The sequence below is a fragment of the Petaurus breviceps genome, unplaced genomic scaffold, assembly GCF_028583685.1.
Source record: "Petaurus breviceps papuanus isolate PSGF00001 unplaced genomic scaffold, PetGlider_PUasm1.0 178, whole genome shotgun sequence".
Lineage (NCBI taxonomy): Eukaryota > Metazoa > Chordata > Mammalia > Diprotodontia > Petauridae > Petaurus > Petaurus breviceps.
In genome coordinates, this window is record NW_027185777.1 from 17,365,350 (window position 1) to 17,392,036 (window position 26,687).

Sequence of the window (26,687 nt, forward strand, 5' to 3'; positions counted from 1 at the left end):
TTTCTTTCTTTCTTTCTTTCTATCCCTCCATCTATCCACCATCTTTCTGTCTGCCTATCTTCCTATCCATCTATTATGTTTCTATTCAAAATTATTTGTACTTTTAGTTTTGGATTTGTTTATCTCCTCAAATACCTATGCTTTTTAAAAAGACATTGTTGGACAGTTTATATCATGGCTGCAAAAATGCAAGAAAGACAAATTTGGCTTTGTTTGCAAAAGTCCAGTGAACCAGGACATTTTCTGTTGTATTAATCTCTTAGGAGAAAGGACAAATACAGTAAAACACATGAATATTGGAGCTTTGTTTTGAAAACAATTTTCAGAGCATGGTCTTCACTCAGTCCATATTCATCCCAACTTCTGGTATTTTCCTATCTAACACTAGTACCTGAGAGTTTCAGACATTCTGGTACTAAGTAGTTTTTATTATATATAATTGCAGGACAGGAACCAGTAGAAGGGCAGATACTGAAGATGAAAAACAGAAGGAATTAATATTATTGAAAAAAATAAGTTCTTTTACTTTTAAATAAAATCCTACTTTAAATGTTAAAACATTATTAGAAGTACCAAATGTTTCAAGGTTTTTCTGTATGTTGTATTTGCTATAGACTCACTTCTGTGTATGTTTCATACAAAGTATAAAAAAGTATCTTTGCATATTTGATATTAATGAACTTTTAATTCAATTAATGAATTAATTGATAATAATGAATATATATATATACATATATATATATATATAATATTAGTTAAAACTAGATCCAACCAAAGAGTAAAGCTTCTCTGCCTATTGGACTTGGGCTAGAAGTTGTTAGATAACTGAGATGCAAGAATCTGTATGTACTCTGAGAAAGGATCAATAGCATTCAGTTATAGTAGGGAAGTGTTCTTTGAGAAAGCAAAGGGGGAAATGATGCCAATAGTCCATAAGTATGGATTGTGCTCTCGGCAAGGGATACACCATCATCAGGCAATTGCATAGTGAACGAGTGTTGATTAAGTACCATTTTATCCAATTTAGAGCTAATGAACTTAGTTGATGGCATTTTTGCTGAATTAAAGAGCAATCAAAGCCTCTTTTCAGATTCTATGCCATGTAGGTCAAGGAGCTCTGACAGTGTGGGATATTCTTGGCTGTGATGTAGGCGTAATCGGCTCCCTTACTCCCTGCTCTTGATCAGCTGGTTAATAAGCATTCATTCACTGATAAACAATAAATGTTTGATGAAAGAACGAATAAGCAAGTAAATACTAAAGATCTATTATGTCCCAGCCCTTGGGAAGAAGGGATTCTGGGAGGAAAGGTGTCCTTTCCTTAGGAGTTTTCTTTAGTTTGTTGCGTGTTGTGTGATCTTTGATCACTCTGGAAACCCATTTGAGGACAAATAGGAAACAATGGGAAAACCCAGATTTGGGCTATTTAAAATAATGATGAAAATAGAATTTCCTTAGGGAGAAAGCCTAGAGTGTACTTGGGGAATAGCATGTCTGCTTTTGGTCTAAATAGTTGAGAACAGGCAGGAATGAAAAATGGGTTCTGACTTTTGGCTCCCCTGCTAACTTGATCTGCCTTCCCGCTAACACTGGGGGTCTCTTTGGAACTTTCAGATCACCATTTTGCTGGAGATGAGAAGCTGGAGGAAGTCCACATCTGCTTGCCATGCAGGGAAGGCTGCTCCTTTTGTGCTGATGACAGACCCTGCTCTGCACAAGAGGACAAGTATTTGCGGCTGGCCATCATCTCCTTCCAAATCCTGTGTATGCTGCTCGATTTCATTAGCATGTTGGTTGTCTACCACTTTCGCAAAGCAAAGGTACTTGTAAATATGCTTGGACCAATCCATATGGGGGACTTGCAGTTGGGGAGGCAGAGAAGTAAAGGGAGTATGCTTTTGGTAGTTTATGTATCTTTTGCTTCCAAGTGTTTTACAAGAAAGCACATGGACTCTTTCTCTTTTCTTCTTGTTCAGTTGTTTTCAGTCTTGTTTGACTCTCCATGACCCCATTTGGAGTTCTCTTGGCAGAGATACTGGAGTGATTTGCCATTTCCTTCTCCAGATCATTTGACAGATGAGGAAACTGGAGCAAACAGGGTTAAGTGACTTGCCCAGGGTCACATAGCTAGGAAGTGTCTGAGGCCACATCTGAACTCAGGAAGATGAGTTTTCCTGACTCCAGACCTGGCACTCTGTACACTATACCACTCAACTGCTCCTTCCCCTTTCCCACAAGACCACCTTTATGCAATTGGACTGATTTAGACATCCTTTCTTTCACTCACCAGTAGGAATATGATTAATGCAATAAAACTTCATTAGGTCCTTAAAGTCTTACTCTCTTAAGTATTTACCCTCATTTAACTTAGAACTGAATTACCTCAAAGTCAAAGAAACTTCCCTATCTTTTGGACCCGAGTTCAAATTTGGCCTCAGTCACTTACCATGTGATCTTAGGCAAGTCACTTAACCTCTGTTTCCCTCATTTTCCTCAATTATGAAATGGAGACAATGGCACCTTTCTTGCAGGGTTGTTGTTTCAAATTAGATAAAATTTGTAAAGTGCTTAGCACAGCAACTGCCATACAATAGGTCTATTTAAATGTTGACTCCCTTCTCCTTCCCTCTGAAAATAGCATCATTTTTCTATATGTATAATATTTAGGGAAGTGAATGGAAAAATATTTATTATTAATATTTATTGATTAATTATTTATCTTCAAGTACCTATTATGTACCAGACACTATGCTAAGCACGTTACAAAATCATCTCATTTCATCTTCACAACAAGACTGTGCACATGTATACACTCTGTGCATACTGACTGGGATGTTCAGTGAAAGAGGACCAGCATGTGTTTATTCCATCCAAGCATGGGGCGGCCAGGTAGCACAGCGAGTAAGAGCACTGGCCCCAGAGTTGGGATAACCTGGGATCGAATCTGGACTCAGATACTTAGCACCCACCCAGAAACACCTGGCCGTGTAACCTTGAGCAAGTTACTTAACCCCAATTGCTTAAAAAAAAAAGAAAAGAAAAGCACTTACTGTGTTTTTCATCCTTTCTTTAGGAGCTCACTCAGCCATCATTGAAGATGGCACCTGGATAATTATATACTTTGAGCATCTGTATTTTTGGAAAATGAATTTAGATAACTTGGGGAGATCTTTCTCTAGTGTCTTAGATAAAAGTAACCCCAGATAGTAGTCTCAATAACTTTTCAGAAATTTAGCCAATGAGGTCTTTTCTGGAGACATGTAGACCAAGATGAAAAATGAGTCTGTAGTTTATAACTCTCTGTATTTATGTCTGCCATGGAAATAAACAGGTTTCTGAATAGCATTATCCAGTCAGTCACCCATTTTGTAAACTTTGGGGCCCTGACCCCTTGGGGTTGGAATAGTGAATGTCTCTTCATTTTAGAAGAAATAAAAATTCAAAATCCAAAAACCTAAAATTCTGGGAGAAAGTAGCAGTCAAAAATTTTCTTCCCTCTGCCACACTGAATTCATTAAAGTCTTTCATTGTTTTTGAAATGGTTCAGATTGATTCAAACTACAAAACTCTTTGGATTTCGGAAGTGTTTCCATTATGGAGAAAAACTCTGGGAATTGGCATCTATGATGGACCCTGGTGTTAGCATAAGAGAACTCCCCTGAGAGTCAATGAGGTTTTTCCCATTATGTAAATGATATAGACTTTTAATAGCTGTCTTAAATATCATTAACAGATCTTCATGCAGGAGTAAATTAAAATCAGGTTCTCAGTTGCTTAGGAAGTGCAAATTGTTGTTCATTTAATGAAGACTTACCCTTCATTTACTTATTTATTCATTTGCAACAAAGTGTGTATAAAATTTTATATAGTCTTGTAAAGTGACTAACAAGTGACAGGTTGTAAAAAAATTAATCCACTATGGTCAGAGTCAGCATTGTATAATATAAAGCATGTATCTGGAGTTAGAAGACCTAGGTTCAAATCTCAGTTCTGCTACTTATTACTTTTGACCTTGGACAAGTCACAACTTCTCTGATTTCCAGTTTATTTACCTGTAAAATGGAATGAGGCCCTTCTGAGGACTAGATACTATGATTAGATTTATTTTTAGCTTCTACTGGCATCTTACTATGATAGATCACTGAGATGACCTGTGTTCTTGAAACTTGTGCCAGAGGGCTGGTAAGGCTTAAAATGCCTTCCCCAGATGGGCTAATGTGCTTGGTAGAAAGAGATCAGTCATAAGTAGGGGAAGAAGAATAGGAGAATGAGAGTGATTAGTTAAGTTCAGAGAGTTTCATCACCAATGGGGTGTGTACCAGAAGATGAATTTTTTGTGAGTACAGCAATTCATAAAGACCCACTTCCTAAGGTATAGATGGAATTGCATTTAATTCAATTCAGCCAATATTTATTAAGTCCCCAGTGGAAAAAGTAGAAATATAAATGAAATTGCAGATCTTTGAGACATGAAAGAAGTATCATTTGGGGGCAGCCATTAAATACCGGTTCTGGAGTCAGGAGGACCTGAGTTCAGGTCTGGCCTCAGACACTTAACACAAAAAACTAGCCGTGTAACCTTGGGCAAGTCACTTAACTCCAATTGCCCTACCTTCCCCCTCCAAAAAAAAAAGTATCATTTGGGGAGGAGAGAAATGTGAAATGATTAGCTGTATGACTGAATAAATCATCTAACTTCTCTGGGTCTTAGATTTCTCATCTCTGAAATGAGGAAGTTGGATGAAATGTTTTCTGAATTCCTTTCCAAAGCTATTTTTATAAGTACTTTTCTCTGACTTCATTTAAGTCCTTCATCCTGTAGGTAATTCCTAGTTGTTTTAAGATAGAAATTGGTTTATGACAACTTGGGATTTGGACCATGGAATCAGACAATAGTGTACAGAAGAAAGAGTCTATGAAGGAGTCTTAATTGCCTCAGCTATAAAATGAGGATGGTATTTAGGGAAGTAGAGGGAAAGGAATAAGCATTTATTTTTATTAATAAATGTTTATTGATTATTGAGCACCTATTATGCCCCAGACACTGTGCTAAGCTCTTTGCAACTAGTATCTCATTTGATCGTCACAACTGTACAGTAGGTGCTGTTATTATCCCCATTTTACAGTTGAGGAAACTGAGGCAAACTGCGGTTAAGTAATTTGTCCAGAGTCACATGACTATGAAGTGTATAAGGCTGGATTTGAACTCAGGCCTTCCTGACTTTACGTCTAGCACTCTTTCCACTGCATGTCTCACCTGCCTACATTTCCTCACTTACCATATTGTTTTGTATGAAATGCTTTGTAAAACTTAGAGCAAATATATATATATATATATATATATATATATACATTTGCTCTAAATTTTAAGAAGCTCTATATATGTATATACATACATATATATCTTCTTAATTTTGGCTAAATATTAGAGAGACTAATGATATGCATTTTCCCTAGTACCCTTGGATGAAAGATGTGTCAGTAAATTGTAGATGATGGAGAAGTGTGGTTTTCGGAAAAGGAAGTGTTCTGGCAAAGTAATCATTTGGTAAAAAAGAATATTTATATTTTTATTTATAAGATGTTGATATTAAATATTTTGAAATTACTTCTACAGGTTTTATACCGCATGTTATGACACTTAGCATATTTTCTATTAGTTATTCAGAAGGGAGTGCATGATTTCTAACAACTTAATAATGTTAGGTGTTAACACAATTTATTTCTGGACTAGATGTTGAATAAAAGGGAGATATACTGTGAGCAATAGCAATTTATTGCATTTCTGAAAACAATCTTCTCCTGGGCTTCTTCTGAGTGAATTTAATACTTTCTGTTTGAGTTTAGAAGTTAAAAAATGATTTGATTGTGACAGAAAATGTGAACATGCATCATCTGTTTTGTTTTATTATTTTATTTTTTTCACCATGTAACTAATTTTTTTGTTTTGTTCTTAAATTAGATCTTAATAGACAAAAAAACCCTGCCAACAGTGCTCATTTATGGCTTGGAAAATGAGATTTTTTAAGATAGCATGTGATTTAATTTTTCTTATTAATTTCTATAAAAGTAAATCATGACATTTTAATATCCACTCTAATGACACAAATGCAGATGCCAATATTTTCCACTAATAGGTTTATAATTTGTTTTGTATTTCAATGAAATGACTTTGCTAATCTGGTATCTTCATTTGTCCTACATGAAATGCACCATAATTTATGTTTAGTATTTCATTATTAAGAATGCTTCCCTTAAAAAAAAGAATACTTCCTTTAGTTTACCTTTATTCAAACTCAAAAGCAGTTAGGAAATGGGACAATAGATTCCAGGAGGGGTAGGAATATGTGCATAGTAGGAACAAACTTATTCTGGGAGTAGGACAAGTATGAATGGTGCAACTTGTACCTTTCATTCTGCTCCAGCAAGATATGTGACAGTACTGACCTACCTGGCACTGAAGTCCACTCTCTACTCCCTTTTAGGATTAAGGTTTTGGAGGGTTTTGAGTATCCTAATCAAGAGCTAGGTAGGAATTGCTATTCATTGACTCATACCTGTGGTCCCAGCTGTCAGAACATGTGCTAAGTAAAACTCCAGGTGAATAAGGCTGATGCCCTCTTGGGGAGTCTAGCTGGTGAAGCTGTTGTCAGGGAGGGGGTGAATTTTGGAAAGGTGATTTCATGTGTAGAATTCTAGGACACCCAGTGGTGCTTCTGATTTTATCAAAAATTTATGAGAGTAGGATTCCCCAGACAACTTCAAAACTGGAAGAATTCAGATTCACTTTAATTAGGAAATCTATATGCCATTGAGAAGAAGATAATGTCAAAACTCCAGAGCCTTAGACCTGCCCTAAAAAGGTAAACCTGACATTGTAAGAAGATCAGATATTAGTGTTGTCAGTCATTGCCATCATTTTCACCATTGCTAGCAGCATCTCATTTGTATGTCATGTTGCCCACAGCTCCAGCCTCCACCTCCGTCCGGAACTGAGGGTCCCCCCCTCAGGGCTCTGATGAGCATTTCACTTCGTTTTGTCCTCTCTTAAGCTTAATTATGCTTCTTGCTGACAGTCTCTGTGCCATACATAGCCAACCATTATTTTCCCCTCCCACCACCCTATTCATCTTTTCCAACTTGAACTCTGAGAGCAGTAATCAAATCAACACAGTAATCAAATCAAATTCCCAGTGTGGACATCTCAATCAATTACCCTATTACTCCAATAACTGTACTCTCTAACATCCTTCTCCAAAATACTGTTCCCTATTCATCACTCCCTTATGTGTACTGTTTTCCTCTAATGGAATGTAAATTCCTTCACCCATCTTTTCAGGGGGCATTCGAGCTACTCTCATATAGGACATGACTCTGGGCAAGTCCCTTAACCTCTGTTTGCCTTAATCAACTGGAGAAGGCAATGACAAACCACTCTAGGATCTTGGCCAAGAAAACCCCACATGGGGTCACAAAAAGTAGGTTATGACTGAAAAAGCCTAAACAACATTGACAAGCTCAACCAAATAATAGGCCAGGGTTGTCTTATTTGAAAAAGGAATTGCTTCTGGAGCCAGTTTGGTGATGGAGCTACTCTACACTTAGCTAGGTTGATGACATGCCAGTAATTCCTTGTCAGGCCTGAACATGAAGTCTTTTTCAACCTAATGTATGTACCAGAGTCCATGTTCTACTGGTATCTCCTTCAGTAACTCCCAGTTACCTCCACATCCTGATGAGGCAAAAGGACTTGAAAGGAGCTGGAGCTTCTAGCTGAACATAATACATAGCTTTATTTATTAAGAAAAAATTCTTCCAATATAAGAAAATTTGGCTGCTATTTTACAGGATTTAGGATAATTGGACATTATCCAAAGAAGAACTTGTTGAATTTTGAAATTGTTATTTTTAAGGGTCATGTATATATCAGGTGGTGCAATGGACAGAGTGTTGGACTTGGAGTCAGAAGATCTGAGTTTAAATCCAGCCTCACATACTTACTAATTATATGACTCTGGGTAAGTCATTTAACTGCTGCCTGCCTCAGTTTCTTCTTCTATAAAATGGAGATGATAAAAGAACCTACCATACAGGATTGTAGTGAGACTAAAACAAGATACTATTTGTAAAGTTTTTTTTTTGCAAATAGTACAGTGATCAAATATATAGAATGCTATATGAATGCTAGCAATTAGTTATCATCAAAACACTTATTTATTAACTTACTTGATTATATTTTTATTCAGTCATTTGTTCATTCATTCACTTATTTACTTACCCATCTATTTATTTACTTCTTCACACATTCTTAAAGTTAGGACTGCTAAAGCTAGGGCTCAGAAAGGCAAGTGCTAAGTCTTTGTGTCAGGAAGGATAGTTTGAGATTTAGAAGAAGAAAACATGACAAAACTCCTTAGTTGTATTATTTGCTATTTTAAAAAAAAGATCTTTGGTTTTAATTCCTTTTTTTAATTTTTGAAAGGTTTTCTCTGGACTATATTCTAATCAGGGCAGGGTTCCCAACCCTGAAGGTTTGTGAATTTTGTTCTTAGGAGCTTGTGCCAAAGCTAGATGCCAGATGTCCACTTGCATTTTCTCTACATGCCTTAGAGAGGAAAGATGAAGAGGGTGCAGCTAAGATTGTTAGTGTTTTTCTCCCCACAAGCTGCTCTTTGGAGTTTATGTTGGTTTTTAGTCTTGTGACAGATACATCACATGCCTGGTATAGTAGAAAAAATGGTAACTAGAATTAGAGGACCTGGATTCTAGAATCAGAATCCCCTCTGCTTTCTACCAGTATGACAATAAATGAATCACTAAGTCTCTGAGACTCAGTCTTCTTCATCTTCCATTGTTCAAAACATTTTTTATGTCCTGGGAACATAGTGGTTAACAAATAATAAGCACTCAACAAATTCTTATTGATTGATTGATTGCTTTGAGCTTGTCAATGTTGTTCAGTCTTTTTGAGTCACATCTACTCTTTGTGATCCTATTTGGCGGTTTCTTGGCAAAAGTACTATATTAATAATAAATAAATAAATTTATTTAAGTAATTACCATTGCCTTCTTCAGTGGATTAAGGCAAGCAGAGGTTAAGTGACTTGCCCAGGGTCATGTAGCTAGTAAATGTCCAAGGCCGGATTTGAACTCAGGTCTTCCTGACTCCAAGCCCTGTGCTCTATCCACTGCATCACCTATCTGTCCTAAATCCTAAAATAGAGTCCCTTCCTACTCTACAGTTCAGTGGTCATATGAAACATTTATTTCAATTTCTTTTGTTTTCCTTAACTATTTTTCATGTAGGATATAACTTTGAATGATGAATTTGGACTGCACCTAAGAGTGGAGTGGGGTGACAATATTTTCCCAAATCATTGTCAAATAATCATCTGTAGGTCTTAATATTTAGTGTTTTAAGGAGCCATGGGTTTAACAGGGTGAACATTTCCTTCACTAATGCAAATCACAGCCCATTTGTGACCTGGTAGATAATCTTTGAGTATTGATATGGCTGAAAAATTCATCACCTGGTGGCCAATATGGTTTCTTGCTTCACCAAACAGGCTGATTCTTGGATAAGAGGTATACAATCTGCCACTGATTCATTCCTAAAACTTTTCAGCTTTTGTATTTGTGCCATAATCAGTTGGCACAACCTTTAATAATTGAGGTTAACCTCCATACCCTGATAGTCTTTAGGGAAATCATTTTGTGATTCTCAAAGTGGCAACCTTAAAATTATGGGGGTTAGTGTGATATGATTTAGAGAGAAACATCTCCTTAAAAAATCAACCTAATTGCCTATTCTTCAATCATCATAATTTTATCCCTTTGCCACTTAAGAGGATTTCATGAACTTCAGATACCCAGGGGATGATGAGACACCTTTGTCCATTTTCATAATTTTGCTTTGTGACCATTTTGCTTCCTAAAATATGATGTCAATATCCAGTCACTTTTCAAATGAGCAGATGACATTTCTATCAGGGGTGTGATTCTGGGGGCTGTCATCCCCTTGCAAGATCTGCTACCTTGTCCTCAAATATTTTGAGCTTGACATAATCTAAAATGTGTTGTGACAGGTGCTTTTCCCCAAGTGCTCAAACCTAAGTATATTTCAAGTGAAATTTAGTACTTACAGTCTGTATTCATCTTCCTTTCTTTCTCCCAAAAGTATTCAGTTTAAGTTACTCTCAAAGTGCTTGAAGTAATTTCATCTTTTTTGAAAGGTTGCACCCCTAACCTTCCTCCCCTGCCACCAAATGCACATTGTGTCCATTCAAAGACACATACATTCCTGAACACATATTTATTTTTTCAATAAATTATCATTTTGCTAGCATTAAACGGAACAAAGCCCAAGAGAGGCCCGAATTCATTCCGATAAGAAAAAGCCCTGAGTTTCAACTTCTTTCTTCTCCTTTCTCAGAGCTCACTCACCTCATCTGTGTGTTACATATTTTACATTCTTAAAGCTATTTTTATTATTAGAAATTAGACGTTTTAATCCTCTCTTTTTAATCTGGTGACTAAGCATTGCATTGTCAGAGAGAGAGAGCACAGCTTTGTTCTTCACTCAAAAATAAAGCAGATAATTCTTCAGAGTTAAAATTCTTCAAATATAGGCAAAAATTGGTGACAGACTATGGAGAAGTCAGTTTTAACCATTTTGCAGAGGTCACATCATATAGTAGAAAGAATGCTGAATTTGGAATTGGCAGACCTATGGATCCTGGTTCCAATACTGGATATCTGGGGTTTGACCACAGGCAAAACAAATAACCTCTCTGACACTGAGCTTTTTTTTATCTATAAAGGGGATAATAATACTCATCCTACCTGGCTGACAGAGTTGTAGGGAATATGTTTTCTAAACCTTAAAGTGTTACATGAAAGGCATTTTGGATAGTAGATAGAGAACTGTATTTGAATCTAGGAAAACCTGGGTTCAAGTCTTGCCTTTGATACATGACTGTATATACCTGCACCTCTCAATTCTCTGGTCAGTTAGTCAATAAACATTTATTAAACACCTACTATGTGGCAAGCATTAGGATAATTCAAGGCAAGATAATGCCTGCCCACAAAGAGGTCATAATCTAAAGACATGTAAAATGAAACAAAAATGGGGAGGGGAAGAGGGTATTTCATGGGGGGGGGGGTATATTGAAGTCCTGCAGCCTAGGTGGTTCATTGCATTCCCTCCTTAAGTAGAGGATCTGGGAGGAGGTCTCCTGTGTCCACTCTCCACCTTTCTAATCAGAGGGAGAGCGCCCAGGTGCAGGGACTCCTGAAGAGGTATGATTTTCAGAATTGATTATATCTTACAGGAAGATAAATTTTTGGAGACAATGATGAAGGTGAAGTCTATGACTATGCCTTGCAGAAAGATGTCCAAGTGCCCTAGTAAGGGGAGTTTCTTCACTGAGAGTTCCCTATGCTAATGTTGTCCCAGGTCGGCCATCTCTATGCCTACAGCATAACACAAATGTAAGTTGTCATCATCAGCAATGACAGTAATTATGGTTTTATAGAGGACATCCTGCTAAAGTTAATGGCCACTGGTAAGATTTCTTGGATCTAATAACCTGAATGGAGATGACCTGATTTTCACATTAGACTGATTACCATGAAATAAATCTAAATTATTGGTAAGCATGCCATGCAGAGGGATGGGGTATAGATATAATCCCTTTGGTAAACTTTTAAGTATTCCAGGAACTACTTGAGGAGTCATGCTCCTTTTCTTGGGGAAGGGAGGACTGCTTATTATTGTTCTTGAAATCATGCCCCCTTTAGTTGTCTTTCTCAGATGGTGGCACTGAGCATGTATAGACCATATATAAGAAATGTACGTACTGAGAATTGAAGTTCTGTACTTTCCTGAGAAATCTACAATTCAGAGGTGTTTATTTTCACTTACAATAAAACCCAGTACCTTAACTTGTCATCAGCCAGTCAACAAGCCATTATTAAAAACAAAGAAAGGCAAAACAAACAAATAACCACTGCCTTCAAGGAACGATATTGAGAAGACAAGAGGTAAAATTCTAGGCGCATTCAAGCAAGTTCCTTTTTGTTAATGTATACAAAGCTGTATTTCTGTGAATTAAAATTGTTAATGTAATACTGATCATTTGCATTTTTCAGATGCTTTCAGTAAGCCCTCCTCTTTCTTTTAAATGTATATTTGCAAATAATATGCAAATGTTTACATATTCCTAAAAGAGTCTTCCATATTCCTCTTTTCAAAAACACACTCTAGAATAGACTAAATAATAAAGTACTGGTGTGGGCAATGAATAATGTTTGTGTCTTTATAGGAATTCATTTTTCCTAAGGAAGCATAAAAATTTTAGAAGTACCCTTTTATTATGTGCTGATTTAAAAAAAATGATTTGTATAAATTTTCTCCTTAAAGTCTCTAAATACATTTGCAACATTAATATACATGAGCCTTCCTTCATGCCCCGGAAGAAAGAAACAACAATCTTCAACAACAAATGGAAAAAATGGATGCCCTGAGATGTGCCCAAAAGCATACTGTGAACCATTGGTGACTCTTGTAATTAAAACAGAGTGATGTTCTCCAAACTGAGCAAATAAGACATATTATATAATGCTGTAGTGGTGGTGTTTTGCTAGCTAATTATGAGGTGTCACTATAAAGTAATGGAATTCTGCAAGTGCTCTTTTTAACAAGCACACCAGGAATTTTATATCCTAATAAAAAGAGGTCCTTCAGAGTAGCTACTTTGGAAGGTTCTACATTATTTCCACTGAGGCTGCCAAAACATCTTTCAAATGCTCTGTGAGAATCATTGTTGGTGTCAGGTTATAGGTATGCGAGATGAGCAGCCCATGACTTTATAGTCACACTTCACATTTTATCCAAGGAGAGCATTCAGTTTTATCATACATATTATCCGCACACCCCCACCTTGATCCTGAATGACTTCTCTACTCCTGAAAATTGATTCCATCCTCAAAAAAAGTGATTCCCTCTCATGGAGGACAGTCAAAATAATGTATTATAGGTTCTAGAGGCAGATCCCAATGAGAAGTCCCCAAAAATCTGCATCTGTGACAATATTATCAGAATAATTATCTACTCAAGCCTTTACCTGAAAACAGTGGTCAATAGAAGAATATATATGTATATACACACACAAACATGTGTATGCACACATGTATATATATGTGTGTGTATACATACATACATACATTTGTATACACACACACACATATATATGTGTATTATTACGCTACTGCTACTTTGGTCCCTCTCTTTCAGATTCTAAGGTTCTCCTTTCCATAAAACCTCAGCCCTTGTTGTCACTCTTACCCTTCTAGGAATCTCTTAACTGTTGGAAGCTATTACTTACAGAAGTTCCCCTTATCTCCTCTCACCTAACACACCTTGACCCATTTAGACGGGAAAATAATCACTACATCAATAACTGCTTCTTTATCTAAGCCTTGTATACTAGAGTGCCTGTACCCTTGAAAGCCATTGGAGGTCATGCCACCTAGGCCTTCAGATACCAGGTATCCAATATCCCAACCCAAGCAAGACTCAGGGTAATCCCAACCTCCCTTCTCCCCAAATCTGTCCCACTTCCAGACTCTCCCTCGCTGTCCCAGAACTGCTTCAATTTAGTGAAGGTCAAGTCCCTACTGAAGGGTTATATTCCTAGGGTAGAAGTGAAGTGTATGTGGCACCCCCATTTTGAAATTTAAACAAGTTTTCCTATAAAACTGAGGCCATCTGTCCCAGTCCTTTCATTTTATGTATGAGGAAGCTATAGCTCAGGGAGATTAAGTGACAGAACCAAAGGGATGCAGGAAGTACATGGAGGGTTAGGATTCAAGTTCAGCACCCCAGAATCCAAACCCAGTACACTTTCCATGGTGTCAAAAGGGTGGTAACATTCCATAATGCTCTTAGTATCATGATTTAACCATAGCACGGATTAGGTGGACTTTTAAGAAATATGCTCTCTTATTGTTGCTGAGTCAGAGATATTTGGCCTGGCTTGTTTCTGGTGGAAAATGCTATGTGTGACAGGAAATCTAATGTTCCCTTGCTATCCATGCCTTCCCAAAAATGAAAGGTAGAAGGGTGAAAAATTAAGCTAATCACATATAGCCAGCTATCTCATGGGAAGGGTTCCCTAGTCTTGAGTAAATAAAAGGATTACTAAGGTCCTCATATGATGTGCTGTTAATAACCAAAGATAAAATACCTAAATTGAAAAAGCCGTAATATATGAATCCTGGTCTCTTGCATGCTCTCAGGTGAAAATGCTATAGCTGCCTTAGAGGAAAGGACTTATAGCAAAGTTCTGTAGTTTATAGATTAGATCCTACATGAATAGAAATGCAGTCAGATGGAGAAAGACCTAGACAGAATATATCTGAAGTATTGTGTCTACTGCTGAGCATCACATCTTAGAAAGGAGCTTGACAGATGAATGTAAAGAGGAGAGCATTTGAGATTATGAAGCGATGTTGAACTCAAGGCTGGGCCCTAGCCATGACTCTTGTCAGTGCCTAGAATATTATCATCCCCATATCTTCACATGGGGATAACAATAGAACATGTCTCATGGGGTTATTGGGAAGATCAAATGAGAGAACATCTGTATGGCATTTTGTAAACATTAAAATGCTATACAGTTATTCCCTCCATGTTGTGGCTTTCCTCATGATGGCTTCATTAAATAATAGGTTGGAATAAGAAATTAAATGGAAATTTTTTGAGAGTTTTGTGGAAACTGTAGACAACACACGAAGACCAGAAGATGACACAGAAAAAAGTTTAGAAACTCAGAAGTGTGCAAAATATATGTATAATATCAGCATATTTTATCTTTTGATATCATAATAATTCAGGCTTCTTTTCTGGTATGAAGGGAGGACCAAAAAATTTTACATGGATTTTCCAGATGGCAGGGATGGGGGCATGCCCCTAACCCATGCCATGTGAAAGGAATAATTGTATAAATGCTATTATTATTGTTGCTGTTATTGTTATAGATAGATTTATATGATACATTTACATGTATATACTCTATCACAGGACCTCACAGCTAGAAGGGACCTTTGAGACCCCTTATCCCTTTGTACTTAGCCCACATTGGCTGTTACCCTGAGACCACATGTGACTTTGCAAATCCAAATCTTCCAACCACTTCTAAAAAGCTATCAGCTTATTCTGTGTTCACTAGATCTCCCCAAAGTCATTTATCACCCTGGTGGTGATGCTATTGATAATTTAAAGAAATAACAGTATGAATCTTTGCATCCATATTAAAGGTTTTGCTTTATAATAACCTATTTTTTCTCGGGTCTTGGCTGATGGTCCATGACTAATTTATATTCCTTTTTAGCTGTTTCAGTGGTTTGGGGAGAGGACCTTGCTCAGCAAAAGTATGAGTGGAAAGAATGTTGCATCATATGTACCTTGGAATCTCTTAATAAATTTTTTGTAAGCCATTGTTTTTATATATATATTTTTGTATGGACTGGTGATTTCACCATTTAAGAGACTCATAGTGAGGTAACCTCTTTTATCAATGCAAATTGGCAACTGTTCTGTAACTTATCCTCCTAAAAAGTCCATAATATTTCAAATTTAGAACTAGAAGGGCCCATAAAGGGGCCATTTAGTACCAAAACACCAAAGATAAAATTTCTAAAACCAATAAATAACAATACACGGATATTGCTCTCTCTCTCTGTCTGTCTCTGTCTCTGTTTTTCTCTCTCCTCTCTGCTGTGGCTAAACTGTAATACTCAGAGCACTGTGGAATGCTACCACCCTTTTAATACAAAAATATTTTCCTGATGAAGAAACTGAGGCCAAGGGAGGTTAAGTTGTCTGGAGCACTGAGAGGTGAATTGATTCTCCCAAGGTTCCACATATTAGCTTGTATTAGATGTAAGACCTGAACCCAGGTGTTCCTGACTCCAAAGTCTGCCTTCTGTCCACTATACCATGTCACTTTTCTAGATAAGTATTTCTTAAGCTAGAGGCCAAGAGAGGGCTCTCCAGGGTATCAGAGCTCTCTGTTATTGTGCCAACACCATTATCCCTTTTCTCTTCGGATATTTTGTTCTCTTTACATGGTCTCAGAATAATAGAATTAGAAGGGACCTTGAGATCAGGGCAGAGAGAGCCTGGACTTTAGGCAAGTAAATAGCTGAACCATGAAGGATACTCATGTCCCAAAGATTTAAAATGATAATCTGTTATCCAACGATGGACCCCTTTCTCCTCCGGTCTCATGCATAGTTGTTTTCTCCTAACAACCCAATGCACATATAAAGTAAATTATGTAATACTATTTTTTATGGTATACTATGTAATACTATTTTTATGGCTATCTTGTTCTTTATGATTTTTCTTGTTTCCATCACCTTAGAGTAGATTGATTTCTCTTGAATCCCTTTCTAAAAATGATTCTCTTATCTATCCTTGCCCTATTCCCTCACTCTCTCTGCTTTGTGGTTATTTCCTCCCCGAAACTTCAATTGAAATGGAGAGAGACCATCAAGAAATGGGATTCTGGGACAAAATGCAACATAACTACATTGAATTTTGAGTCATAACTGGAGGATGAATGTTGACACAATTCTCCAGGACTAGCCTGGTCTAACCATACTTCTTAGGTTCAGAGAAGACAGACCAAGCTAGGCTAACAAAACAATAAAAATGCTTGTTTTTGTTCCCCTCCACCATCCCAGTGAAAATGAATCAACACTCTTGACAATTTGTCATTGCTATTAAAATGCAATTAGAAGATGTATTTGAAAAAGAGGAAAACAAAGTTTGTGTCATTTTTTCCCCCTTTCAGATTTCCCATAATAACACCTGCATATTGCTTACAGGGACACTTTATTCCTTGGAATTCTGCCAGAAACTTCAAAGTTCCCCTGTTGGTGATGGGAATGTTTAGGTGCCAAAGCTTTCTAGCTCTCTCCCACTGTTTTCTTATCTTCCTTATCTCTTGTTTATGAAACATAAAGAAAACCCTTATCTTTCTGTTCACAAGAGTGTAAGCTGTTCAGAAAGTCAATTCTAATTAATAGAGAAGTGACTTCTGAGCTGTCAAAGATCATGGAGAAGTGAAGTCTTCTTCAGGACCTGAAAGCTCTTTCATGCTTGATTATTCATCTCCTTTACCTTTCTGGTTTATTTTATTTCACTTAGATTTTTTTAAAATTTTTATTTTTTTCCTGAAAATATTTGATTTATACAACTAATGACTTACAATGCATGTTGAGGTCTTTGGGAGATTTGTGAATTTTTTCTCTTGTCAGAAGATGATATTCCAATGTGATCAGTTTTGACATTTCAGTAATGGAGACTATTTTTAGTATCAGAACTTGAATTCTTAATAGACAGCACCTAGAATTAGATCTAGACATCTAATTCTAAAACACATGGTCTCCTTTTCACCACTGAAAATAGGATGGGGGCATGTGTAAAGGCTGTTTTGAAAGGCAGTGTGGTATGTTAGATTAAGGACAGGGCTTGGAATCAGAAAGACCTGTGTTCTGATAATTCTAGGGTAGGCTTTTCCATTGGAAAGGTAGCCATGTTGGACTTGGAGTTAGGAAGAATAAGGTTCAAACACTACTTCTCTGGCACTTGCTGTGTAACCATAAGCAAATCTCTTAGTCTGCCTGAGTCTCAGTTTCCTCATAAATAAAATGGGGACAATAATAGTGATAACAATTCAAATAGAAATAGAAATCCAAAGTTTTAAAGGTCAGTTAGGTGGCACATAGGATAGAGCTCCAGGCCTGGAGTCAAGAAGATTCATTTCCCTGAGTTCAAATTTTGCCTCAGACCCTTAGCTGTGTGATCCTGGGCAAGTCACTTAATCTTGCTTTCCTCAGTTTCCCCTTTTGTAAAATGAGCTGAAGAAGGAAATGGCAAACAATTCCAATATCTTTGCCAAGAAAAGCTCAGAAGAGGTCATGAAGAGTAGGATGACTGAAAAACATCTACATAACAGCAAGTTTCAAAATGTTTTTCCTACAACAAATCTATAAACTGGGTAGCAGGAATGTTATAATCCCCATGGGATAACTTGGTAGCACAGTGGATAGAGTGCTGGGTCTGGAGTCAGGAAGTCTTGAGTTCGAATTCAATCTCAGACACTTACTAACTGTTTGAGTCTGAGCAAGTCATGTAGTCTCTATTTGCTTCAATGTCCTTAATTGTAAAATGGGGGTGATAATCACACCCTCCTTCTAGGGTTGTTGTGAGGATCAAATGAGATAATATTTGAAAGTGCATATCATAGTACCTGGCATATTGTAAGTGCTTAATAAATGCATAGTCCCTTCCCTACTCCACCCCCCCATCCTCATGTTACAGATGAAAAAACTAATACTCAGAAAGTTTACGTGGCTTGTTCCTCATCATACGGCCAGTGATTTATATGAGACTTAGACCCTTATGTCTTCTGTTCTCTAGTGCAGTGGTTTTAATGCTGTACCATACAAGGACATAAACACTAAAGAGAGCAGTGCTTCTATCCCTGGAAAGTAGACACTGGACATCTTCTCTCATTCTTGTTCTTAGGTCATATAGTCAGTAATGCTTTTTTGATGTAGTCATGTGACTGTGATCGACTTAGGCCCAGAGAAATGAAACTCATGGAGATCTGTACCATTGTAGAGCTGGAAAGGATCCCAGAGGCTGCCCAGTACAAACTCCTCATGTTATAGATGAGGAAACAGAGGTCCACAGAGGTGAATCAGATGGTCCAAGATGCCACAGGCTGGAAGAAGCAGATCTGGGAACTGAACCCATGTTTTGACTTCAAATTCAGTGTTCTTTCCACTGAATGTCAAGAAGGCATATGAACAGAGACTGTGTTGTTTCAAAATACCCTGCAAAAGATATTAATTTCCCAAACTCTAATTACCCTCAGACTACTCCAAAGAAAAATTAGAATTGAATTGAAATAGAAGTGAATTAAAGGAATTGTTATAATAATGGAAAGGACATTGGCACTGGAGTCAGAGGTCCTGGGTTCCAATCCTGCCTTTGATGCTTACAACTTGCATGATCTTGAGCAAGTCCCTTATCCTCCCTGGGGGAGAACAGCCATGGTGGCAGAGGAGGAGGTAGTGATATAGGCCAGGTCAGAATGAGAATCTCTCAACAAACTATTCTAGCAATGATCTAGTAAAAAAAAAAAAGTAGTCCCATGTGCTCTCTTCTGCTAATACAGTGACAATAGCAGAGTAGTGAGAAAGGAAGAAGAGGGTGCTAAGTATCACACAACTTTCTGACAATCTACAGATTTTAACTTGACTGCTATCCTCTTAATGTGAGAACATTGTTCAGGAAAGAAGTCAACATGCTTTAGAGGAAGTGTATTTTTTTTTTAGTATTTATTTATTTGTTTATTTTTAGTTCTCAACATTCATTTCCACAAGATAATTAGGTACAATTTTTCTCCCTGTCTTTCCCCTTCCTCCATCCCAAAATAGTGAGCCTACTGAATACCCCTTCCCCCCATCTGCTTTCTGTTATATCCTCCCCCATGACCCCTCTAACTTTCTGGTAGGGCAAGAAGGATTTCTGTACCCCAGTGCCTGTATATCTTATTTCCCAGTTGCAAGTAGAAAACATTTTTTTTAACATTTGTTTTTAAAACTTTGATTTCCAGATTCTTTCCCTTCTTCCCTCCTTACTCACCACCAATGGGAAGATAAGCAATTCAATATAGGTTGTACATGTGTCGTTATGCAAAATGTTTCCATAGTAGATATATTATGAAAGACTAACTATATTTCCCTCCATCCTATCCCACCCCCCACTTATTCTATTTTGTAATTGGACCCTGTCGCTTTTCAAAAGTGTGTGCTTCTAACTACCCTCTCCCCCAATCTGCCCTTTCTTCTATCATTTTCTCTCTTATCCCCTTCCTCCCTACTTTCCTGTAGGGTAATATACCCAATTAAGTGTGTATGTTATTCCCTCCTTAAGCCAAATTCAATAAGAGTATGGTTGACCCATTCCCTTTCACCTTCCTGCTCTTCCCCTCCATTGTAATATTTTTCTCTTGACTCTTTTATATGAGATAATTTAGCCTATTCTATCTCTCCCTTTCTCCTTCTCTCATTATATTCCTCTCTCACCTTTTAATTTTATTTTTTAGAGATCATCCCTTCATATTCAACTCATCCTGTGCCCTCTATGTATACATGTACACACACATGTATTCACACACATATATGTATATACACATATATGTAGGTGTGCACATATAGACATATATGCATGTATACACACATATATTCCCTTCAACTATCTTCATACTGAGAAAGGTCTCATGAGTTACAAATATTGTTTTCCATGTAGGGATGTAAATAGTTCAACTTTAATAAATTCCTTATGATTTCTTTTTCCTGTTTACCTTCTCCTGCTTCTCTTGCTTCTAAGTCAAATTTTCTGTTCAGCTCTGGTTTTTTCATCAAGAATACTTGAAAGTCCTCTATTTCATTGAATGACCATATTTTCCCCTGAAGCATTACACTCAGCTTTGCTGGGTAGTGATTTTTGGTTTTAATCCTACCTGCTTTCATCTCCAGAATATCATATTCCAAGCCTTTCAATCCCTTAATGTAGAAGCTGCTAGATCTTGTGTTATCCTGATTGTGCTTCCACAACACTCAAATTGTTTCTTCCTGACAGCTTGTAATATTCTCTCCTTGACCTGGGAGCTCTGGAATCTGGCTATGATATTCTTAGTAGTTTTCTTTTTGGGATATTATTCAAGAGGCAATTGGTGAATTTTTCAATTTCTATTTTGCTCTCTGGTTCTAGCATATCAGGGCTATTTTCCTTGAGAATTTCTTGAAGGACAATTTCTAGGTTCTTTTTTTTATCATGGCTTTTAGGTAGTTCAATAATTTTTAAATTATCTATCCTGGATCTATTTTCCAGGTCAGGGGTTTTTCCAATGAGATATTTCACATCTCCTATTTTTTTTTCATTTTTTAAGATCTTTTTTATAGTATCTTGATTTCTCATAAAGTCATTAGCTTCCATTTGCTCCAGTCTAATTTTGAAGGAATTATTTTCTTCAGTGAGTTTTTGAAATTCATTGTCCATCTAGCCAGTTTGGCTTTTTAAGACTTTCTTTTCCTCATTGGTTTTTTGGGCCCCTTTGGCCATTTGGGTTAGTCTATTTTTTAAGGTGCTATTTTCTTCAGTGTATTTTTGGGTCTCTTTTAGTAGGCTGTTGACTTGCCTTTCATGATTTTCTTGCATCATTCTCATTTCTCTTCCCAATTTTTCCTTCACTTCTCTTTCTTGATTTTCAAAATCCTTCTTGAGCTCTTCCATGGCCTGTAACCAATTCATATTTTTCTTGGAAGCTTTTAATGCCAGAATTTTGACTTCATTGACTTCTTCTGGTTCCATTTTTTAAGCAATTGGGGTTAAGTAACTTGCTCAAGGTTACATGGCCAGTTATTTTTTGTGTGGGTGCCAAGTATCTGAGGCTGGAACCAATCCTGAGTCTCCCAACACCAGGGCTGGCACTCTTACTCACTATGCCACCTGCCCGTACCTTGTTCCATGTTTTGATCCTTTTTGCCCCCCAAAAAGGATTCTATAGTCTGATTGTGATTTCTCTGCTTGCTTATCTTGCCAGCCAATGACTTAACTTTTGAGCTCTTTGCGATGGTAGAACTTTGCTTCCAGAGTGGAGAGAGCTTTGTCCCAAATTGCTGGGGTTTTCACAAATGTTGTCAGAGGTCTGAGGAGTGTGCCCTCTTTATAGCCACCACAAACTCTATCACACTGGCATTTCTCACCCCAGGATCACCACCCAAGACAACGACCCAGATCCAAGGAGGTCAAAACCTGAGTGATTACCCTCTGAATGGTTGCTTGGTCCCTCTATGATCTCCAGGCCAGGAACTCTGGAGGCAGCCATGTGGCAGCAGCTGCAGCTGCCATGTCTCCTCTTCATCTTGCCCTGGGTTTAGGGTCCAGACCATGCTTTTCCATCACTCAGCTACAACAGAATTACCCACTGACCTTTTACTTTCTCTTTGGGGTTTATGGGTTGAGAAGTCTGCAAACCACCAGAGCTGCTGGTGATTCACTCTCCTGAAGTCTGCTCTTGCTGGTCTGGGTCACTGGCCAGGGCCACCTCAGGTCTGGGCCTGTATGGCTCATGTGGGACTGTGCTCAGCTCCAAAAGACCCTTCCTGTTGGCCAGCCAGGCTGTCTTCAGCGGGAGATTTGTTTCTCTCTGTCACTTTGTGGGTTCTGCACCTCTAAAATTTATTTAGAGCCATATTTGAAATGTATTGGAGGTGGTTTGTGTGTAAGCTCATGTAATTTCCTGCTTCTTTTCTGCTATCTTGTCTCCTCCCCCTAACAGACATTTTTAAGGGGGTGAGGAAGTGTATTTTCTAATTCTTCTCATTCTTTATAATGAAACAAAAATAAAGAAGGAATTTGAATGAAGAATGCCTCACAAGTTTTCTTTGGGGAGGAAAGAAAAAGAAGCAGTAGATCCTGTTTTGTCATGTTCCAAAGGACTATTTTTCCTAGGTCATGTGGTTATTTTGTATTATAATGCTCATGATCAGTCTTTGCAGAAAGACCACCAGGAAAATAATTACAACTTATATGCCATTATCCATTCATTACAGAGGATGAAGCAGAAGAGAAAGTACATGTTGACCTTGATAAACTCATTCTTGAATTAGCTATCTCTGTATAGTCAGATCACAAATTTGTTATAAAGCTAGAAGAAAAATAGGCAAAAGATAATATACACATTTGACTCAACTCAATCCTGACCTATTCAAATGAGGAAATGATACTGAAAAATGAGTAGCATGTGGAAGAAAGAACATAAACACAGATCATACTAATATCATACTGAAGTCTAACTAATATAAATTAATTATTACCACAAGGGGAAAAAGAGAGTTTAAAAATCACATTATTCAGTCAACAGCCATTTTCCAAGTTGAGATAATAATCAAAGGTAATATCAATTTAGTCTGTAAACTCAACTGTAAAGTTTGGCATATCATAAAACAGAGAAATATGCAATAAAGGGTAAGATCAGTCCTAAGAAATTTTAGTGAGAGACCCAACTAAGCAAAGTCATCCCAAGGCTGTTTAATGGTGAAAACAGGAGGAAATAATAAAAAAGGGAAAAGATCTGCAAAGATTTTTTATAATAAACTATATTTATCATCAAGGATAATACAACCATTGCATTTGCATTCTAACAGCACAGTTCCAGATGTACTTGTAAAGAAGACAGAAATTATACTAAAGAAAATAAAGATGGGAAAAGCAGCAGGAATTTATATCATGTGTATAGGCAGGATATCTATGATGGAAGTAGAACAATTGTGAGGGTATTGAAAGATTGATTCACAAGTAGAACAGAACAAAAAATGAGGGAAATATTAGCTATTTACTCATTTATATAAAATTTTTATAAGAACTCTATATCAATGGTGGCAAACTTAAATAGAAATGTATCCTTACCAGCAGTATACTGACTTAGAAAACCATAAATTAACATTATCTATGTCATATTATATCTTTATTTATTTTGCTACACATTTCCCAGTTACACTTTAAATTGGTTCTAGCCCATATTGGAGTTTTGCAGTTTGCTTACAGTCTGACACTTCTGATCTATGTGTACGTTGATTTAACCCTTAATGAAGATATTTATTTGTATGGAAAAGGCAGGTTTTCACAAATGAGAGTCCACAGGGGACCACATTATTATGATGACACATTTAACTGAAAGATGTAGCAAATACAAGAGCCTATCAGTGATTGCTGTATGTTGATTATAAAGAGGGATTTTAACTTAGTAGAGCAGAATGTTGCCTTAAAGGCTCCCTTCCAACAAGCTGTCTCTCACACATACATCAGTAGTAACCAAGACTCCTTGAAAAGTTTAATGAGAGATAATCATGTATGATTTTCTGAGCATACTGGCATTGTTGAGTTAGGAGTCATTCCAAAATTAGCTATATCTTTTCAGTTATACCACAAATTTGTTAGGGGAAAGATAGAAATTAATACAAAGGTAGAAGAACAAAAATGAGAAAAAAGTATGTTATACAGTTGACACAACTCAATTCTGACCAATTCAAATGAGGAATTAATGCTGAAAAAATGAGTAGCAGATGGAAGAAAAAACATAAACATAGTCCATAATAATGCTGAAGTTTAACCATTGTAAATCAATTATTGTCACAGGGAGATAAAAGAGCCCCTAAAGCACATAAATAAACTCATAAATAATAAGCAAAGCAAAACCTGGGGAGACATATTTAACAAATGTGTTCATCATTGTGATGGAGGAGATCTGGTGTAGAGTCTGAACTGAAGAGGATTTCTCTGTATATTTTGAGATTTTACTGATACATCTTTTGGTAGATTATATCATGATGGTTGAATCAAGTCTTGGAATATTGTGATGCTTTCTTGAGTAGATCCATGACCATCTGAAAGAATTTGGCTTACTCATATACACAAGAAAAATAAAGTGGATGTGGGAGGTCACTTGCTTAGATTATGAGACAGCATAATCAAATGACACATTATTAGAACTTCTCTATGTATATAGCATAGACAACTGTACATATATATGTACATGTATACACATATTCATTTATATAAATATATACACACACATATATATGAGCAGGTAGTCAGTCAATAAATATTCATTAAGAACCTATTCTGTGCCAGGTACTAGCTAAGCTCTGGGAATATAAAGAAAGGTAAATATTTGTTCTTGTTCTCAAGGACCTCACAATATAATGAGGGAAATGATATTCAAATAGCTATGTACAAACAAGCTATGTGTAAGTTAAGTTGGAAGAAATCAGTGAAGGAAAGACTCTAGAATCAAGAATGATCAGGAAAATCTTCTTAGTACAAACAGACAATGACTTGAGTTGGACTTATGATTAAATAGGCAGAGGAGAGTGGAATGGATTGCCTTCAGCAAATATCAAGCTTCTTTAATGACCCAAAGTCCTTTTAGAAACAAACTGAATGTTTCTGCTTGCTTCATAGCACCACCACTTCTATCTACCCTCCATTCAGCCACTAAAATGATTTTCCTAAAATGCAGATCTGATCGTGTTATTGTCCTACTCAATAGGCTCTAATGGCTTCCTGTCACCTCCAGGAGCATTTAGTATAGTGCCTGGCACATAATAAATTTTTGTTGATTGATTAACTTTGTTGTCTAATATTTCTAGAAGGTAAATTAAAGTTCTTCATGTGTAAACTCAGGCTTTGGGTGTATTCTTTTTTTTTTTTTTTTGCCTTTTGGAGGGCAATTGGGGTTAAGTAACTTGCCCAAGTTTACACGGCTAGTTTTTTTGTGTGGGTGTTAAGTGTCTGAGGCCCTAACTGAACTTGGGTCCTCCTGACTCCGGGGCTGGAGCTTTACTCACTGCGCCATCTAGCCACCCCTGGGTGTATTCTTAGTTACAAAAATTCATTAAAAACCATCTTTATCCATGCCCATTCACATGTTGCCATTTTCACAGCTGAGAAGTTATCATTCTTGGAGGAAAAAATGTAGCATGGATTCATTAAAAGTACATATTTCAAAAATAGTACATGATTGCTTATGATCCTGGTATTGAATTATTTTCAGGAATAGGAATGGATAAAGTCAACTCTATACTACATCTTCATCTAAACATTGAACCCAAATCAAACTGCATTAAAAAATATACTATTCAACCAGAAGAATTAATTAGTAGCTTTATGTCCCTTTTCCTGCCTGATTCTGGCTGGAATCAGGAGCAGAAATGCTTAGATGCCTTAAAATAAATAGTTTTATTTACAGCTCAACCTGAACCAGAGTGACAAAATACTTGAAAATTTTGCACTAGATCTTTCAGAACAGCTTTTTCTCTTGTAGCGTTTGGACCACGCACATATAGAAGTTATGACAAAGAACTGAACAGCTGGGCAAGAGTTTGATTTTTCTTGGAACAAACTTTAATGGTTGTCTTCCTCCCTCTCTCCCTCTCTCCCTCCCTTCCTCCCTCCTTCCCTTCCTTCCTTCCTTCCTTCCTTCCTTCCTTCCTTCCTTCCTTCCTTCCTTGCTTCCTTCCTTCCTTCCTTCCTTCCCTCCTTCTTTCCTTCCTTCTCTCCTTCCCTCCATTCCTCCCTCCTTTCTTCCCTCCTTCCCTCCATTCCTCCCTCCTTTCTTCCCTCTCTTGTTCCTTCTCTCTCTCTCTCTCTGTCTCTCTGAATCTGTCTCTGTCTCTCTCTCTCTTCTTCTCCCTTGCTCCATCCCTGTCTCCCTCCCTTCTTTCTGGATTCCTTTCTTTCCCCCCTGAATTTCCTTCTCTTATGATTTTTAGGAAAGCATGTAATAATTCATCATTTTATCCTTGGGTTGGATTTTAGACCTTTTTAGATCTCATCAAGGTTGTGATCAGCTCACCTTATATTAAACATATTTAATGACTAGATGTGTGATTACAGTCATTTTAATTAAATAAGCTAGAAACATTCTATTTTAATGACTTCATAATTGGCATGTTCAAATTGAGTTCCAGTCTATTTGCTTGTTATATTAGGTTACAGTTAAAAAAAATGTGTCTGCTGAAAGAATTGTTGAATAGGT

At 37.1% G+C, this 26,687-nt stretch overlaps 1 protein-coding gene across 1 annotated transcript in view; it reads left to right on the plus strand.

Moving 5' to 3' along the window:
- Window positions 1-26,687, plus strand: part of GPR158 (G protein-coupled receptor 158) — a 446,391-nt gene that overhangs the window by 210,882 nt on the left and 208,822 nt on the right. The window contains exon 4 of the mRNA XM_069086327.1: window positions 1,615-1,820. Coding sequence (XP_068942428.1) covers window positions 1,615-1,820 — 206 coding nt within the window. The remainder of the gene's footprint in view (window positions 1-1,614; window positions 1,821-26,687) is intronic.